The sequence below is a fragment of the Anopheles nili genome, chromosome 3 (genome assembly GCF_943737925.1).
Source record: "Anopheles nili chromosome 3, idAnoNiliSN_F5_01, whole genome shotgun sequence".
Lineage (NCBI taxonomy): Eukaryota > Metazoa > Arthropoda > Insecta > Diptera > Culicidae > Anopheles > Anopheles nili.
This window is the reverse complement of record NC_071292.1, coordinates 16,747,358-16,766,118: the sequence shown is the minus strand read 5'-3', so window position 1 is coordinate 16,766,118 and position 18,761 is coordinate 16,747,358. Positions and strand designations below refer to the sequence as shown.

At 47.5% G+C, this 18,761-nt stretch overlaps 1 protein-coding gene across 1 annotated transcript in view; it reads left to right on the top strand.

The window, feature by feature from the left end:
• Nucleotides 1–2,057: 2,057 nt before the first annotated feature.
• The window catches only part of LOC128723793 (receptor-type tyrosine-protein phosphatase mu), a 64,213-nt gene continuing 47,509 nt past the window's right edge, over nucleotides 2,058–18,761 (top strand). Inside the window, exon 1 of the mRNA XM_053817557.1 lies at nucleotides 2,058–2,104. Within this exon, the coding sequence (XP_053673532.1) occupies nucleotides 2,058–2,104 (47 nt within the window). The remainder of the gene's footprint in view (nucleotides 2,105–18,761) is intronic.

The following is an 18,761-nucleotide window of genomic DNA, read 5'->3' as shown; positions in this document are numbered from 1 at the left end:
ATCAATTTTTATTTCCCCTTGATTTTGGCCAGGGTGTGTGTGAAAGGTAACACTGTTGCAAGGAAATTCAAATGAAATGCTATGCTGTATGCATTTAAGTGGAACCAAAAATATTCAACGAATTCGAGGTGAACGGTGGTTGTTCGTAATCCGATTAGCACTAGCTGCGGTTTTGGCTAGAATTCCATTCAAATATGCTTTTCCAACGACGGTTAGAAAGCTTTAACGAATGTAGCAAGCGTGCAGCTCCATTTGTTATCACAAAAAACAGCTGAATCGTATTAAATTGCTCGCATATCAGCATTGAAATGCTTGTGATTCGCCACACATACACACAGCGTGTTGTGGGAATTTTACCGCCATTTACGATGCGGGTAAAGTTTCAATTCCACGTGTAATGGATTTTCCCCCGCCAGTCGGTGCCACAACGAAATCTCGATTACTCACAGCCATTGCGTACCGCATATCCGATGACAACGAGGCAAACGCAATGGCACTATTTTCTATTCAATTTCACGATCCATTCAATTCAAACACTCACACACACACGCACAGCTACGCACACGAACCTCGCTCCTTGGTCGCCGTAAAGCGTTGGCACCAAGAGACAAGGATATTCACTTAACGCTTGATCAATACGCAGTATCGATGGGAGTGCCGTGCATAAAGGCATGAATAACGGATTAGATCTCGGTGGGGCGTTGCGTGTGAGCAAGCTGGTCGCGTCTGTATCGTGGGTGTTGGCCTGGGTGGAAGAATTTTGCAACTTGAAAAAGCACAAAAAAACACAAACAAACAAACGGATGGCCCCGCACGGAAGCATCCTTCTTCGGATTCAATGTCGACACCAGCACGGTCACATTCGGCTCCGCGTCGGTAGCACAGCGAGCTGGAAAGCACAAGCAAGCACAACACTCTTATTGGCAACGCAAACAAACAGACAAACAAACGATCGAATGCGTACCATCCTCGTCTCTCATGCCGGTTTCCGGTAGTGCCTTCTCAGTATTCTTTCTCGGAGCCGGTTTCCGGTGTCGGTTTAAGTGTCTCTCGGTGTTGCATATTCTTGCTTTTTTGTTGGCGTTTTTTCTCTCTTCACTGCTACAACGTTCCATAACCATCGCTCATCGCTCTCAAGCGCGACCGCAAGGAGCCAACATTGCGGTTTCGTCCTGTGAGAAGCGCTACTCCTTGCTTGAGCCAACGTAAAACGCAAAAATGATCGACACAAGAACCGCTTGCATTAGAAATCAAAAAGTGATGCAATACGAATTACCCCTTTCGGAGTGCAATTAAGTAGCTCTAAGCCAAACAACTCCAGGCAGAAGTAGCAGCACGATAACATCCAAATTAGCACGTTTAAATGAGTTAATTAAACCGGGCTGGCGAAGCACCAACGGAAGCAGCAGCGCAACCGGGCACCACACCCGGATTGTGATGGTGTTAGTACCGCGCGATAGTTATTAACTGGTTGTCCTAATTTGCGTTCGCTGTTTGTTTCGATCCTTTCTTCTCGGTCGCGGTCACGTTTCGCCCTATAGCAAGAGCAACGAGCCAGCGCAAACCTAGCGAGGGCTTGCGCGGTAAAGACACGAACTGACCGGAAGTTGACTCGTTGACCTCTTTGCTATTATCCCTCGGTGCGTTTGCAAAAGGCCGGATTGCACAATCGCACGTCCTGTTTCGTGTTATGCAGCGTAAGGCAAGTGCCGTAGCCCAGCCGTAATAGTTTCCAGACCGCGAACAGAAATTGCCCCTTCCTTGGCGTATTTTGGCTTGCGATTGTTGGTTCAGAACCCTCGAGGAAGCAGCTGCAGGAAAAGGATTGCAAAAAAGTTTAAAAGTAAAACTCGAACAGTTGGTAACCCCGCTTCAATACAAAGGGGGGTTCCGATCGGAAAAATCAGAAGTGGAGCCAATTTGGTCATCCCCGATTTACTAGCAGCGTTCACCCTCGGATATACAAACACACAGACACGCATACGTGCGCGCGCGACCTCCACACGCACCCTGCGCGCTCTCCTTCTCCCCTCCAAAAGCACCCACCGCGATTCAAAATGTCCCGCTCGACGGCATCCAATCAGCAGCGACGGCAAAGATCAAGGTAAAGAGATGATTCAATTTACTACGCTACCATAACCGGTTTGTTCGTTGCGTTTTGTTTCCTGCGTTTTTCGTTCCGTTTTGTTTCCGATTTCCGGACCGTTTCCGTTTTTGCATGGGTTTTTCCTTCGCTCTCTAGCAAACGCTTCTCTTAGTTCGTCCTTGATGTGTGCTTTTTTGGCTTCTTTTACTATGCCTTAGTTCGTCTGTTTCGTGCCATCTATTTGTGTAAATTTGCAGCTCTTTATTTGCGTGGAAAAGGACGTCGCCTTCCAAGAACCACTACATTAAAGCTTCGCATACGCGCAAAGCTTTCTAACACGAGCTAAATGCATGTTACCACTGCGGAAACCACGGAAATATTTCCGAAATGCATACCCAGGCCACTTGAAGTACCCACTTTGGAGCACCCGATTAGAACCGATTAGATAAGCAGCTCATGTTACAGCACCAAAAGCAGGCCAGTTTCTTCACCTCATTATCGGTAGGCCGTCTGTGCTGGTTTTGTCGGGAGGGTTTTCCCGACGGCTTCCTTTTTGTGCTTGCGGATTCATGCTCTCGTCTGGTGTAGAAAGGGCCCAAAATCATCAAACGACCGTGGCCCAACCGGGTTGGCTGCGTCGGGAGAACAGCACAGAGGTCTGAGGGTTAAAAACGAGACGAAACATCATTAGAAGCCCTTTTTTGTTTCTTCCGCCGAACCCGTGCTGGGAGAAGCGAAAGGGATTTTTTTGGCGCGTCATAGCCGTACGCCGCTTTCGGACACAAAACGATGTTAAAACTCTGACCGAGCTGATCAAGTTTCGGCTTCATTTGGAAGGGCCCGGTGTTTGAGCCGGTTCCGTGTGTTTGTCTGCTTTTTCCTTGCTTTTGTCTGGGTTCCGAGCAAACTTCAAGGAAAAATCAGATTGGCGAATGCCGATACGGCGAATCGAACGGACATGAACCGGGGACTCGGTATCGGCCACCGCATGGCCATCGAACGTTTTTGCCGTCCCGTTTCTATCGAACGGTCGCTGCGGAACACAAAATTTTCACTCCACCGGATATCGATTCCGATCGGAGCCCTTCACGGGAGTTAAACTTTCACTTTAACCTCCACCGGGCTGGTTTGCTCGGTTCCTTTTCACTCGCTTGAAACGCGATGGTTCGTTCCCGGTGTCGATCGATGCTTCGATGCTTCCGATGTCCGCTCATCCATCCGAGCACCGTTTCCGGTTCAGCGGACATTTCAGCGGGACGAAACCGGAACCCGGGCGGATCGCACCCGACGGCCATCGGTTCAGGGGACGACCAGGACGAATTGTGGTCCATCACCCCACCCTCGTTCGCCTGCCGGTGTCCTTCGCACGCCCGAGCCCGTAATGGGCCGGCTATCCACGGTAATAATATTATTGTATCATTTTTCAACTCAAACAAGCGCAATCGGGGACGCGTGGGAGAGAGCTGGCGATATTTTTCCCGGCCACTCGGAGCTTTGAGTGGCATGAAAACATGCCCGTGTGGTGGCTGTTGGCGTTCGGTTTTTTTTTATTCTCTTCCTTCGAGAACCTGTCGCTTCGCTTCCGCTGTCAGAATTCATTCCGCTTCGTTTATTGGGTGATTTTTTGGCCATTGCTGGCTGGGGTTTTTTCGTGGCGCCCAAACGAAGGACGACAGTTGTGGGTTAGATTCGGTGTAATGAACGGCTGAAATAGTGGTGTATGGTCCGCCACAAACCGATCGGACTTCAGTGTGGTCAGGATAAATAAATGGCGTTGTGGAACGAGCGAGTCAACGTGACAAAGAAAAGGTGCAAATTTGTTACCAGTTAAAGTTTATGAAAAAGATGCCAATTGTCGATATTTTAGGGCAAGGTGGACCGAAATGTATCAATGTAAATGATTTTGTGTCTCCTCTAAGCTTTTCCCGTTTTTTAACATCGTTTTTTCGAAGATTTACCACGAGCGAAAATTCAGTCTCTTCGGATAAGCAAAAGAGCCTCAGCGAAAAGGTAGCACATAAAGCTTGTGTTTTAGCTCCACACCTAGCTGTGGCATTTTAAGGATAATTATGCGTCGCAATTTATGTAATCAACAAGTTACCACCTTCGGATATCTGCCTATGACGAACGTCCGCTTCAGAAGCGTCAAAATCGACCGGATTGCATAATCTGTTTACCAACGCATCCTTTCCCGTGCCATCGAGCCATCGTCGGTGAGCAAAGTATCAGAACGAAAATTAATTGATGGGTAGATTTCCCGTGTGATCCTCGCCAGCACCCATTCCGGAAGAATGCTGGCATCTTTATTTCCTGACCGGCTGCGACGGCTCACGAGGTATTACTAAATTAAGCCCTGCCAACCGAGGTGGGCGTCGGTGTTTTATGGGACTCGTAAGGGCAGGCAGAGCACTGCTTTTCGTCAGCGCGAAAGCGTCTCCTTATCTCGTAGCTCCGTGACAAACACACGCCCGAGCGAACCTGGCCTGCGATGGAGATGATGATGATGTCATATGGCATATGGTCGGGGGTTGAGATTCCGGCTCGTTCCGGCCTTCGATCGGTATTCGTGCGCAGCCCCACGCGATACCTTGAAACCCGTTGCGCTCGCTCAAATTATCATCTTTATCCGTCTTCATTATTCATACCCCGAGACCGAGGCTTGCACTGCTTTCTTGGTATGTTCGGGCAGGTGGGCTCACAAAACCCAAAGTTAGGGCTCCTTGGCTATGGGCGGAAGCCAAAAATGCAAAGCCCGATCCACGCGCCAGCCGCCTCTTCCATATCGATCGTAATTTAATATTTTCACTCTTGAAGATTGGAAAAGTTTGGCGGTGCTTTGGATGATGGTGTTTTTTTCCCTTATTGCTGGTTGGCTTCCTTGTCGTACCTACACCCACCGTTTTCGCCTTGTCGGGCCGGAAATGTGGTGTTGTTTTTCCTGCACTGAACCAAGACCGGAACGAGCGTTTCCAACAGTTTTCCAGCGGCTTGCTTTTTTGCAGGAAGCTGGGATTTTTTCTTTTCTTCTCTCTGGCAGCTTATGCTCCCAGGAGAGGCGCTTTGTTTTTATGTGACAATATTTTCCCATGGCTCGGCGTGTCGCTTTTCACCGTGACAGTCTCGTTGCCACGACACCGGAAAACTAGCGAGCCACTAGCTTGCTTCAGCTCGAACAAGCTACAATGTGCGGGTAATGGAAAATTGCGTCCTCCAGGTAGCCCGCGGTGACGAAACGATGCAAGCTTTAAGGGGCATCACGCGGTGGCCACGGAATGGCATTACCGACCAGCTCCACTGGGGCGTTGTAATCGGAGCACCTTCCCCGGAGCGATAGGACGATTCATTGGCACGCGGTGCCCTTGAGCTGGTTACGCGAAAGATGCGAAAGTGCACCATTTGCAGGAAAGCTACCACGGCACGGGCGCGTTTGCATCGCCATAAACAATCTTAAGTACGTTCGTGCGATCTAAGTGGCCCTAGCCGCACCGAGGGACGTAACTAAACATACATTTTAGCTCGACGTGGCTCGTCGTCCTTCGAACGTCGCAGGATGAAGCCGTCGTGTTGAGATTGCGGTGCGAAGAAAGCGCAAGATGCGTCCAGGTGGCCTTTGGCATACGCTCACACGCTTGCAAATCCTTATAAAAGAGAGAAAGAGAATGAGAAAGAGAGAGAAAGGATCGGATAAATGTGACCGATTCACAGCACGATTCATTTGCTTTGAATAACAAATCCCAATATCAATCAGAACCACGGTTTCCGCAGCCATTTTTCTTCAAGCGGGTGGAGATTATTTATCATACCCCGAACCGTCTCGGACGCGTGTCGTTAAAAGCTTCTCTCGACGCCGGCTTCATGTGCGTGTGTATGTGAACCCATAAAGAACGCACAGGAAACCAAGGCTCGAGTGGGAGTCGTCTGTTTCCGTTTGGCGCTTTCCTCAGCGAGCAGATAACGGTGAAAGCAAGCATACCCCATTAGCCATCCGGGTTGTTTGGGGCTTGCGAAAACCCACCGTCGATGATGACAAGGTCTTCGGGGATAGCGCGTTTCACGACGTTCTCGTGAACGATGCACTAGTCGTACGGTTGTGGTGTAAACAACAACATCCGCCCGGAAAAGCCCGAAAGCTTAGCAGTTGCTTTTTGCACGCAAATCGAAACGCTTGTCGCGGTTCGCGTCGAGAGGGTTCAATTTGCATGCAGTATGAGGCTCGAGGTGTTTCTCGCAACGTGACTAGATAAGGAGGGATTTTGTTAGCATATGCAATCGGTCCGAGACGCTCAAGGATGCACGGGGTGTTGTAGATGAAAAACATCGTACGAATGCTCCGTTGCTTGTTTCTATGGCATTTCGGGTGATGCTTGATTTCGATTCCTTCGAGACATTGGCGCGTGTAGCGTTTTCTTCGCAACATATTTATGCTTTCGGAGTTTGGTTGCGTATGGGTTAATTCGTGCATTTTCTTTTTAAATGTCATGTTTGGTTTTCGTATTGTGAAATGAAAGCGAAATTTTTTCACAAAAAAACCAAATAATACAGTCGAGAGATAAAAAACTGAAGCACAGCTGTAGCTAAAAAAAAGATAAAAAAAAGCAACCCTCCGAGTGCTTCCAACTGGCCCTAGTAGATGGCGCTGGATACCGTGATTTTATAGCTTCACATTTTTTTGCCACCTCCACGCCTCCTTCGATCGCTATCCAGGGGAAAGAATGGAAGCAATAAAAATTTAAATGAGCTCTATTTTTCTATTAAATTTCCGCTAGGCCTCTAACATCCTTCCTGACGCGCGCAGAGAATCAGCTGCGTGGGTGGGACGGTAAAAGTTAGGAGGCAACAAACAAAAAACACAAACTCTCCGCTTTCCAGTAGATTAAGCTAGCTCGATTTTCATGACGCATTACGCGACCGGTACAGCTGCTTTCCAGCGCCATTTGTATCCGGGCGCCTGCCCTCTAAATGCCTTCCCTCGGAAAAACCTATTCCGCGCTCGGCCTACGCGAGGTACTTTGTCATTTTCATCCCGCTCATCAGCGACAAACGGCGCGCACATTACTCCACAAAGACACCCCGCAAACATGCACTGGAAAACTGGCGCGTATGAAGCTTCCACCCCCGGATAGGCCCAGATTCGGCGTTTGGCGCCATCCCTAAATCATCGGCTGTTCCGTTCGCGCTTCCTGGTAGGCCGTAAAAAATGGTCCACCATCGCTCTTTGCCAACGTGGCCCAGTAAATAGTCATAAACTTAGCGCAATCTCTGTACGATTGTCGGTTGTAACGCGGCTAGAGGATTTGGACTGGTCCTTAGATGGGATTGATTTGGAATGGGTGGTGAGTGGGAGACGACTTTGTCACAACGCTCCCCATACAAGGACTTGTGCAAGCTATTAGCTTGTGGGTCGCTTGTTGATTAAGCGCTTGTTGAAGGTTTTGTCACCCGAGGAGGCGCATAATCTCACTCACTTCGCCTGAACCGCGACAACATCCGTTCCGGCTCATGGTAGCATAGAGAACAGGGCGAAGGATAAGGACCCAAGGATGGGGACGCGATTGCGTGGCAGAAAACAATAACACCCCTGCCGCGGAACTTCCGGCACGAACGGTGTACTGGTTCCGGGCCGATTTAATCGACGCCACCGAGGTTTGATGGCGCGGTACGTGTCTCGGGTGTAATCCACTTATTTGGAAAGATATTTTGGAGGCTACCTCGTCCTCGAGTGGCTCGCCTGTTGTTCTAACGTCCGCTCGTGACATCCGCCGAGAATCGAAGATCTGCGTGGGAAAGGCTTGCAAGACACTCCAAGAATCCCCACACTCAGTGGCAGCTCTCGAGAAGTCCTCAGGGAATGCCGGTCGGGGTCGATTTCTCCCGGGAGCTGGACGAAACCGGCTTCTCATTGTGTACAATCAATCGCATCGCCCACCGCACGTGGCAGAAGAGGGAGATCCTGTTTATCTTGGCCGACTCTTTCCGTGCCACGTGGAATGTCACGATTTCGGGTGGGCACTCGCAAGGATCGCCATCGAAAGGGGATTAGCTGGGAGTGGTCGTCCGAAACGTGCCCTCATTTGATCGATGATAAGGTAGAAGGAACGGGTTCAAGGCTCTACCTACGCTGGAACCCGAAATCCGACACCCATTCGGGCGTCGAGTCTCGTGTGTTTCGGGAAAGTTCCCAACTCGAGTGCCGAACTCCAATAAAAAGGTACGCTAATATAAGCACGTTGCAGAGCAGCCCGTGTTTGGTTTTTCGACCGAACCAAACGCCTGGAAGTCCTCGCAGCATTTCCACGAACCATTCCGGCGCGCTTGTTTGTCCGGATTCTCACCGACCTGGTACTGGCGGGTGGCATCGAGAGAGCCTTTTCCCGTGTCAGATTTCGCTTGAGGTTTCACCTCACGTAACGCATTTCGTTCGGTAGCGCCTCACTTTCGCTGGCCGATTGGCTCCGTGGGCGTAACAAATGGAACATCTCGCTGTCACCCAACCTCGAACGGGCGGATCCGGGAAACTCTCGGGCGGCCTTTCTGAGAACGTGCGACCTGTCAGGCTGTCAGGATGCGCGGAGAATGAACGCGTTACATTTTGGGTTGTATTTGCTTAAGGGGCACCATTCAAAGCACCAACGGGAGAGCTAATATCCTGCCCGCGTTCACTCGGTAAAGGTGTGCGAATTGTAGACTTTCAATCCTCGAGCGGAACGCAGAGCACACGTCAATCCGACGGAAGGGAAAGGGTTTCGAGGACATCGATTATTTTTCTAGCATCCGTTCGACCGAAGCTTTCACGACGGTCAACCACCGGTAGACCAATCAAAGGGGAAGCGAGTACCAGCTGGGGCGTTTTCATTTCCGGTTGTTGGAAAACGCTCTTAAACATTTAAGAGCCACAACCGCGGCACGTTCGGAACCACGTGCAAGGGCTGGGCCGGGTGGTTGATTGCTTTGCGGTTTGGTGGATTTCTATTCATCAATCATTCAACGGAGCGCCAATTTCGAGTGGACAGGGACAAACCCTGGAACCAATGCGAGGTTGCTGCGGCTTCGCATTGGATTCGAGCGGGCAGTAATTGGACATTTACAATGTTTTCAATATTTAGTAGCACTCCTGTGCGGAGGTTTTATTTTGCCAATGACCTTCGGTTGGAAATTTAGAGTGTGTTTTACCACTCCGAGCAAACAAGCTTGAGATGCCCAGTCATGAGTATAAAAATAATTAAAACTAACTCGATGGGGTTCAAAGCTCCGGGCACCGGTGGAAGGCTGCTTGTGACGTCGATTTTATCAACCCCCAGGGTGAAATTTCAACCCAGCGTTGTGCAATGGCATCCATCTCAATGTCACAAGGGGAACGTGCCCGGTGACGTTCTTGAGTACAAACGCCCCGAGGCACGACACAAACCCCCACAAGCTACGAATTTGATTCCACTGCTGACGTGATCCAGCCCGCTAGTGGGCCCGGAACTATGGTGTAATGAAAATTTATTATCTCCATCCCTCGGCGCAACCCGTAGCTCCGAGAAGCGAGGAAACCAAAAACAGCTGACCGAGCGCCAGACCAGAGGAACGCGCTGGTGCTCAAACAATAAAAGGAGAAACGTTGGTTCGCCGGTAGCAAAAATCCGCGAACGACGCAAACCACCGTTCCGGTTCCGGAGTTTCCACACAAAGGATACGCAACGCGCCAATCGCCGTATCGCTGCAGTGGTAAGCACCTGCACACGTACGCTCGCGTTGGTGTGTCGTCCTTAGCCGGGCTCGTCTTCTTGAAGCTTCTACTTGAAGCAAAAGACGTACATCTTGGCAACGGCTACTGAGCTGTTTGGGTGGGTGGGAAAGAAAATTGAAGCAAAATGCGGTTTTCATTCCCGCGCCACCGGTATCGCAAACGCCTCAGACCGGAATCTTCAAACGACCGGCCTCGGGAAGCGAATATTGGTTTGTGATGGAACCAATCGCTTAGGAACTGGATTCAGCCCACCGTTTGAAGTATGAAGCGTTGGGAGCGCCTTTTTTATGTGTGTTGGTACCAGCACATTGAACCGTGCCAGATATGGCTTTATCCATTGCATCTAGATGCTTCGGTATCGTAGCAAATTGCAGCACAATTTCGCGTTACTTTAAGGGCTTGGCCTAGCGGGCGAAGGATAGGGTTTCAGAACTGATATATTGCTGCGTACCGTGAGCAATCTTTGTGTGCATCCTAAATCCCTTCCCGAGACCGGTGGTCTTTCCAGCGTACGGCTCTGCTTTGCTTAACCAAACCCGGTATCGAGAGTACGAATCAAATTTATTCCACCGAGAACCGAGGGCGTACCTTTCCTTGCAATGGCGCCCGTTTTTTATCGTCTCGGCCTAACGTGTCTTACGAACGGGTACGCGAATAGCGTTCGGTCTCGAACCGGTTCAACCGGAAACCGGGGTTCGCAAGTGAAAGGGCACGGAGCTGTGGGTCAGATAAAATTCACCCCAATTGGATTACCCGCGGCGAAGGGAAAGGTTCGTCGCGGCGCTCCAACGGCCATTGTTGGCGCTAACCGCATTAACTAACTCGTTTATTGTAATGCCGGCGCAGTTTGGCGATTACCCTGGCCTCGACGGCTCCCCTTTATGTAGTTATTGTGATTAAGATCATACCGGTACTGGACGGGGTTCGCTTTCACGGAACGGATAATGGAACCCGTCTCGGGTCACTTCCGGATGGAGCAGACACAAACGCTCTCCGGAGGTTATGGTAGCGTACGCATGAACGTTCAACCATCTTGCTACACAAATAAAACCAAAATGGAAGGTTTGCGAGCCTGCAATTGACTTCTTGTGGAAGCAACGTTTTTGGGTCAGCGTTACGAATCCTTTTCGAGGTTGCATCCGACTGGAATGCAAACGCACCCGGCCAACGATGCCTTCATCATGAGGCTCCGGAATGATGAGGTAAATAGGCATTTACTGACGCACGTTGACACAATGTGATAGTAGTGACATTCTCGCCGAGATAGAACAGCCCATCTTGCCCGACCCAGCGGGAGGAAAAAAGCATCCAACGTTTCGTTGGCCTGACACAAAAACAGGCTACCCTCAAATTAGCCAAGTCAACGTCGACGTCTCAACGTTTACACCGGTTACGTCCGGTGTGGCGAAGCGAGTTTACGCCAAATCCTTGATTTCCGTCTCCGTTGCCGTTTTTCCTCGTGACCATCTGTTGGCGAGCTAGATGTCACTGGAATGCTCGGAAAAGCCACTGTCAGCGTTGTGTCCCGTGGGACTCGACTGGGTGGAGAAAGCCGACGAGAGTCGTGAGCAAATCTCCGTACGAAGCAAATCAACACGGCCGCTTCTTCGTCGACCGCTAGTGTCCTTTTTTAGCCCGGATGAATTTATTCAGCTCCGTACATACGTCAGCAAGGGCAGGCACACGACGTGCCAGCGTAGATTGGTGCCGGCAAACGATACACTGCCAGTGGAGCAGTCCACGAATAAATAAGCATAAACGAGAAAGCACAAGCCCACCCTCCGAGGGAAAATGCAAAAAAGAAAGAAGAGAAAAATGGCACCACAGATAATCACACAAATGAGGGCGACAGATGAGCAAGCGGCCCATTGTCGGATGTGCATTTGATCATCTCCACCGGATGGTACCAGTGGGCCTCACTTTTGCTGGCGATCCAGTTTTAGTGACGCCCGAGTGGGAGATGAAAAATCACGCCCCATCAGGTGGACACGAATAACAATGAAACACCAAACTTTGCCACGCGCAACCCTTCACCTTTTGGGATGTGGTGATTTGAAAGAATTTAGCTGCAACCATTCAAATTACCTACGAAAAATGAAACATTCTCCTGCCGGTGACGCGACTAATCATTATCAACATCATTATCCACCGAGGCTCGTATTGCAGCACACGCACTCACGCGATTCCCGGTACGTTTACCACTTCAAACGAATGCCACATGCCATATATGGCGGGTAGCAAACAGCGATAACTCTGAGCCCGTCGGCAAACTTTACCGTGGAACCGTGCAAATGACAGATCTACTAATTAACTGCCTCCCTGTTTACAGTGTTCTGTAGGCGGGGTGTTTCACCGTTTCGACACACAGAATCAATATTGGTCGCGCGAATGGTTGGAATTAAGTTAATAACGTCGTGTATTTTTTTCCTGCAGCGTTCTTGCTAATAAATTGCGGAAGTTGTATGTAGTTTAGGGTAGTAAGCGCCAATTCTCTCGTATTGAATAGCGTAATCCAATGTTTCCATGCAACACATCTAAAGCCCTGCATTTTAGAGGTGATTAAGTTATTATCATCGATTATGAGCCACCTGATCATCATGAGTGATTTTTTGTTGTTGTTCAATTAATTCACTCACCGTTTATCGCGTTGGATTTTTTTTTCAAGAACATTCAGCTCACGTTTTTATATAAAATCAGCTCTAATACTTATCGATTCCATTGAGCTATGGCGAAATGTTGTTTTTATTCAGGGGCACTTATAATACTATAGTACAATGTAGTGTCTTGCTCCTTAGAGGTGTAATAAACATACCCACACACAGAACCAGCTGCGACACTTGCTGTACGTCATTATGGCACCATTAGCTGGTTCTGTTCGATAGCGGCTTCATCGGCTTCATTTACGCTCGACGATAATCAGCGGCATCGTCACCGCACAAACAGAGCTATCCGTCACCGGGTCTAGCGCTGGATGCTGGATAATTTTACTCTCGCTTCTGTTTTTTCCGCCTCATTCGTCACGCCTGACGGATCATGGCGCTTGGTTGACGTATATAAACACACACACACAAAAAACAAACTTTCCACTCTCACTTTTCGCTCACTCGCGTGTGCCATCTGCTACCCGGTAGTAAAGTTTTTCCGAACTCCGAACCTCGGGCGACGGAATATGTCACAGCCGATGCCACTCGGGACCCGCGGACCAGCGAAAAGACTCCGGACATCGCCGTGACTGATGAAGGTACACGAGATGATCGATGATAAACTGTATCGAATGCACGACCATTTCCGTTGCGTGTAGCGGAAGGTTCTTGTGAGAGGTGCTCGTTTTTTTCTTCTCCTTTAGTTCGAACACCGTGGCAAAGATGTCAGCAATCCCGCATAGTGGTGGATGAAAGCCCGCTCTCCGCGTGCACCTGCACCGTTTTCCACGTCGAATGAAAAGCAAGGATCAGAGCTGCGAGCCAGAGCTTCGTGAAAGCGAACACACGCGGAAATGCAAAAAGGACGAAGGTCATACGTCCGTTACGTTTCACCGTTGTCCTGGCGGGCCTGAGGCTAATAATAGGTGCGGTTATTTTTAGATACCACCTCACGGCACCATCTTGCCATCGTCCTTTCGACATAAACCGGGGCGAAATGCGTCCATCAGCGTCTTTCGCTGCTGGCACGATGATTATAAGCTATGTTTGGTACGGAAATCCGGCCGACATGGGGACGGCTAGAGGTGTGACTCGAGGTATTACGGATACATTCGCCTGATAAGGAACGCCTGGAACATTTCATTGGAAAAGGTGCCCCCGAACACCCAATCAACCGAACCACCGGTTCAAAAGGTGTCGCCGCTCAAGCGGAGCCAAATCGTCCAAAATGGAGAATCCGCTGCTCGGAGCGATGGCTTGGGGAGAAATCGAACAGTCTTAAGTGGCAGCGAGACACCCGAGGGGAGGGCTATTTTTGGAAGCAATCATTATGCTGTAGCCGTTACTCGAGCCGCTTATTTGTTTTTCGCTCTGGAATGTGAAAACCGATCCGTTACCCTACCTTTCTTGGGTTTTCATTCTCGCCCGTTTCCGCCCGAGGGCTCCATTATTGTGGGGGCTGTAAAGAAATTTATTTTCGGCCTCGATGAATGACGCCTGAATGAGTGCTTAAAGCTCCCACGCGCCCATCCATGCCTTTTCTCATTCACCCGATCATGATAGTGATTTTGGATGCTATTTATAGACTGTAACATATTTTATTGAGCTGCGATTGATTCCATCTCGAGTGTTATTCTATCCGGCCATCGCACATTTCCGCCCAACCCGACACTCGACAGTCGCCAGCCATCAAATTTCTACCAAGTTTTACGCATGGCGTTCTAGACAGCCGTTATTTTCTATTTGCCGCTCGTTTTATGGTTTTCGGGTTTTATTACCGGCACGCACACTTGAGCGAAGAGCTGTTCGGGCGGGTGAAGCCAACAGGGTTGCATCAAACAGTGCCTCTACCCGTTTGGACCGTGCACGTTTCAGGCGGGACTATTTAAATAGGCAATTTGCGGGAATGTTCGCGAGTATTACGGGCGACGTGTTGCAGTAAAACACTCCTTCCTTCTGGCGGGTGGATAAGAAAAAGGATGAACTATTTATAGCGCCCTCGCTTGAATGAGGTTCGGTGTTCGCGTGAAACCCTTTTTTCTCCATTTTGTACCACAAAATACCACTGTCAGAGGGCTGTGACCCTCAAAGGAAAGATTAGGCAGCTATTGCTGGAAATAATTAATTCCGTCCGTCTTAGAATGCGACCACTGCTTGCTAAGGCCTTTTTTTTAATTGGAACAACATTTTTTCTTCTTTCGAATTTGACAAAAAAATCTTCAACCTAAGTGAACTCTCTTTTGTGGTTCGTTTGCACGCGCGTGTTCTTTAGCTCGTGACGTTTCGGTGAGCTTGTTGCTTCCGGCAACTTCTCGTGGTTGGTTACGCACGAGTGGAGCCAGAACATTGTCGTTTGCTTCCCGTGTGCTAGTCTCTGCTCGAGCATTAGAGTAAAAAGTGTTTGGAAAATGTAAAGCCTACGTGGACGCCGGGATGGGGAACTACGAGAAATTTTTCACAATTTTCCATGCCCTTAATTTTCGTTCCGGTGGTTTTATGCTCCTACCTTGTGCACGTCAGGAGGCATTCCATTAGATGTGGGAAGGAAGGAATTTAAATTATACGAATTAATACAATGTTCAAGTGAGAAACTCTGCTAGAGGAATGAGGAGAAAAATCGTTTTATTCGGAGTAGAGATTTTATTAAAGAATCAAATCTGTATACAATATGTTTTTCGTTTTTCCCACAATAGGTTGAAGGGCATTTAAAAAAAGACAAATTCCAATAAAAATAACAAAGAGTTTTCCCTATTTTTGGCTATATTGTAGTTGATTGATTGAAAAGTTAAATAAATAAAATTGCTATAAAACTAGTGTTGTTTAATTTGATACACATTTAAAAATGTCTCATCAAACATTTCTTTCTTCGTCTCTTCAAAGGTCATTACGGTTTATTATTTCTTGTCGTTTATTTGTAGATTTTTATCGATTTATGTACCCATCAGATAAAGCGTCTCTTAAATTAAGAATTCTTAGAACTTTGTTCACGAATCAGACAAAAAACCGGTATTGCTTGGACGGATGATGTGATAGGAAAAAAATGCATTATACCTTCCGGTAAGGACACGTCCCCTAATTAATCATACCTCTTGGCATCTTTAATACGTATAAGGCCCATCGTTCCAGCAAATTAGTAAAACCTTCATCGCCATACAGAAATGTCACACCGTAGAAACAATTCGTTAAGGTTTTATCAGAATTCTGCCTGAGCGACCAGGCGTCTCCAGCGGGAACAAAGTACCAGGCGCCTCCTTTCAAAATGTTGTACCAGGCGTTTGCCTCGTACGAGAGTATTATATTGCAACAGAAGAATAGGAGAGAGGCATATAAAAGCAAAAGAAAGCCAACAGTACAATGTGCCCTACACGTAGGGAGTGATGCGTAATGGAAAGCATTAGACATTAATCTCCGCCATTGTTTAACCTTTAACGGTTGCTATGTTTTTGTTTTCTGTTTTAAGCTTTTTGTTTGTATTTCATCTCACACCCATGTAGTACGCTCGTTGTTTCATAAAAGCTTTCCCACCAAATGCGTTTGTAACACACTAAACACCATTTGTATATCCCGTCACGAGGCGCCCAGGGGATGCTTTGTGACGGCATTCAGTGTTGGCAAAACAGCGGGTCATTGGAAAACAGATCCGATCAAATCAAAGCATTTCTGACCGTAGGTTTGTAATTTTGCTATGAAAAAGTCACAACAAATTCCATCAACTGTGCCATATAGAGAGCGGTTTAAGCATCAATAGTTACAATCAAAGGTTTTTGATGGTCTCACTGGTTAAACAAACTCCAAAACATCAGTGAACAAACAGCTTTTCGTGCGACATTTAATATCTATATCACATTGTGTAGACAGAGAAAGATGGAACAAAATAAGAGAATAATAATAAAATCGTTTCTAAATATCGAAAGAGCTACAAAATGTCCCAAGTGGTAGACCGTAAGTGGCATTGGAAGAAGACCGTGTGCGGTGAAAACCCCGTTTACGGTCTGTTTCATCTACGGAAGGTGATCATTAGTCGATATCAGGAGAGCGACATCGGACTGGGGAGTAGAAAGTAGATTTTCCCTTTCCCTTCTGTGGAGAGATGACATGGAAAAAGAGCATCAAACTTGGAGTAGCATTGCAAGTATGGGTGGACAATAACAGTAAATTTGTAGCCCATCTTTCCGTCGATTAGTTCATGACCTTCCGTGCAGACAAGGTCTCCTGGTCGGCCATGCTCATAAACCCTTAGCGATCTGGACGAACAGATATTGGCGAGGTAATTGAAAAAGAATTAGGGACAAAAACGTCCGTTCCCTTCCTTATCGCTGTTATTTTGTTGACGACGGTGCGTTCTTGTTCCATTTTTGTTCAAGTTTTGAAAAGAAAAGCAGGATTGAACGCTTTGACAGCTGTCTATTGATTGACGTTTGGCTCCGTGAGAAAAAGTCTGGTTTTGATATCATCGTTAAATTCAACGCAAGAGGCTAGAAAATAAATCATTACCGATTGCACCGTACATGATCAATAAAGCTTCAATAATATTTTTTGTTTTTGAATTGATTCTAAGTTTCGTACAATAAACTTGTTAGAACAGCCTCATTCAGTCTGGAAAACAATCCGCTCGTTTTGCTTCTGTTTCGTTTTGTGTAGCGTCGGGGACTCTTATGATGGGAAAATAATGGTGACTATTTTTGATCGCAAAAGAATGAATTAAGGCTTAAATGGCCCAGTTCTGATGATTCACACGATTGCAAGGTTGATGATAACGAAAATAACGGCTACGTGTTATGTTTCTAATAATGGAACACTATCTATTTGGATCCTATATGGCGGATGTGACTGAATGTTTGTGTGTTTAGGATTGATTTGTCCATTTTGATGTTGATTAGATTCTTGAACTACACAGTGGCTCGTTAGAACGGCAAAAAAATGATTTCAAACGCGTATAAACCTGTGAAATCTCACATTAGAAGTTTGTTGATGCAACACGTTGAATTGCAGCTGATTAAATGCTTTGCCTCCCAAAAAGCGTTTACATATAGTCTTAATTTTTAATACTTTTTATTTACTGCAAAAATGATGAATTATAATCTTTATGGGTAAAATACAACTACTGTGCTTGAGATTTAGTTCAACTAAAACTATGTTTTTGAACTAAACACATATACAAACAGATAAATATTATGCATTTGAAAAGAAAAAAGAACCAGCGAAGATTTATTCTTATATCATCAGCAAAGTGATGCAAATTTCACCCAACACGTTCCAACACAAGCAAATGTAAATTGTTGCCTCCCAGCAATGTCAACTGAACGTCATTCCACTTCCTGGAGGTTGCTCGTCGTTGCATTCCGAATGTTTAGTAGATGCATTTTCTCCTTCGCTAGAAGCCCCAAAGACCGGTAGAAAAACGGTCCCTCTTCTCACGGCAAAGCACTGTAAGGAAGATGCAACTCCCAGCATAGCGCGAAAGCCACCGTGATCGATGGACGATTCTGTTCCTGCGGAATGCAAAGGGCTTAACCAATGGTACGTTGGCTGGAACGGGAAAAATATGACACGAGAAAATCGTGTCGCCCGGAGGCTAGTGATGATAGGTTGGTTGGTTTTCATTTCCAGGTTGACTTTAGCCCGTGTAATAAAAGAAACCGAACGGGTACGCTCACAAAGCTTCGTTCCGCGGTGACGGTGCCATCCCGTGGGTTCTTTTGAGGTGCTTCGTTAGCTTTGCTTGCTACGATTTCCCGGAAGTCCAAGGGCCAACAAGAGCAGGCTCCGGCTTGGGCATTAATTTCCTGTTTTGTGGTGATGTGTGTACACACCGACCCAATGGTACGATGGTGTTATTGGTAGGGTTTCACACAACCGCGACTTTGCTCCGACCGAGAGGGCTAATGCTGCATAGTAAAAAAAATCCCGTATGTGCAACGCGTCTCGTAGTGTCGTTTTCCGTTCGGGTTTTCTACTACGACACGAATATTTACTATAGGAAAACTATAACTAAGGCCTGGAGCATTCCGTTAACGTCGTTCGTGAAGAAAAGGAGAGAGAGAGAGAGCGATGGAAAGCGGATGGAAACTCCAAGCACATCATAAGGAAGCTTTGCAAAGTGCTTCGATGAAGCCCGGGAATCATTCGATATCGTAGAATAAAAGCATCCAGCATAAACCTCTTGCATATAGTGAAAATTGCGAAGATCTGCAGCTTTCTCGTCGTAAACTCAAGCTTCGAGATCGCTTATTTTCTCGGAAGATTACACGAGACGTAACAATTGAAGGAAGTGACTCTGCGAATTTGTGATTCCTAACTG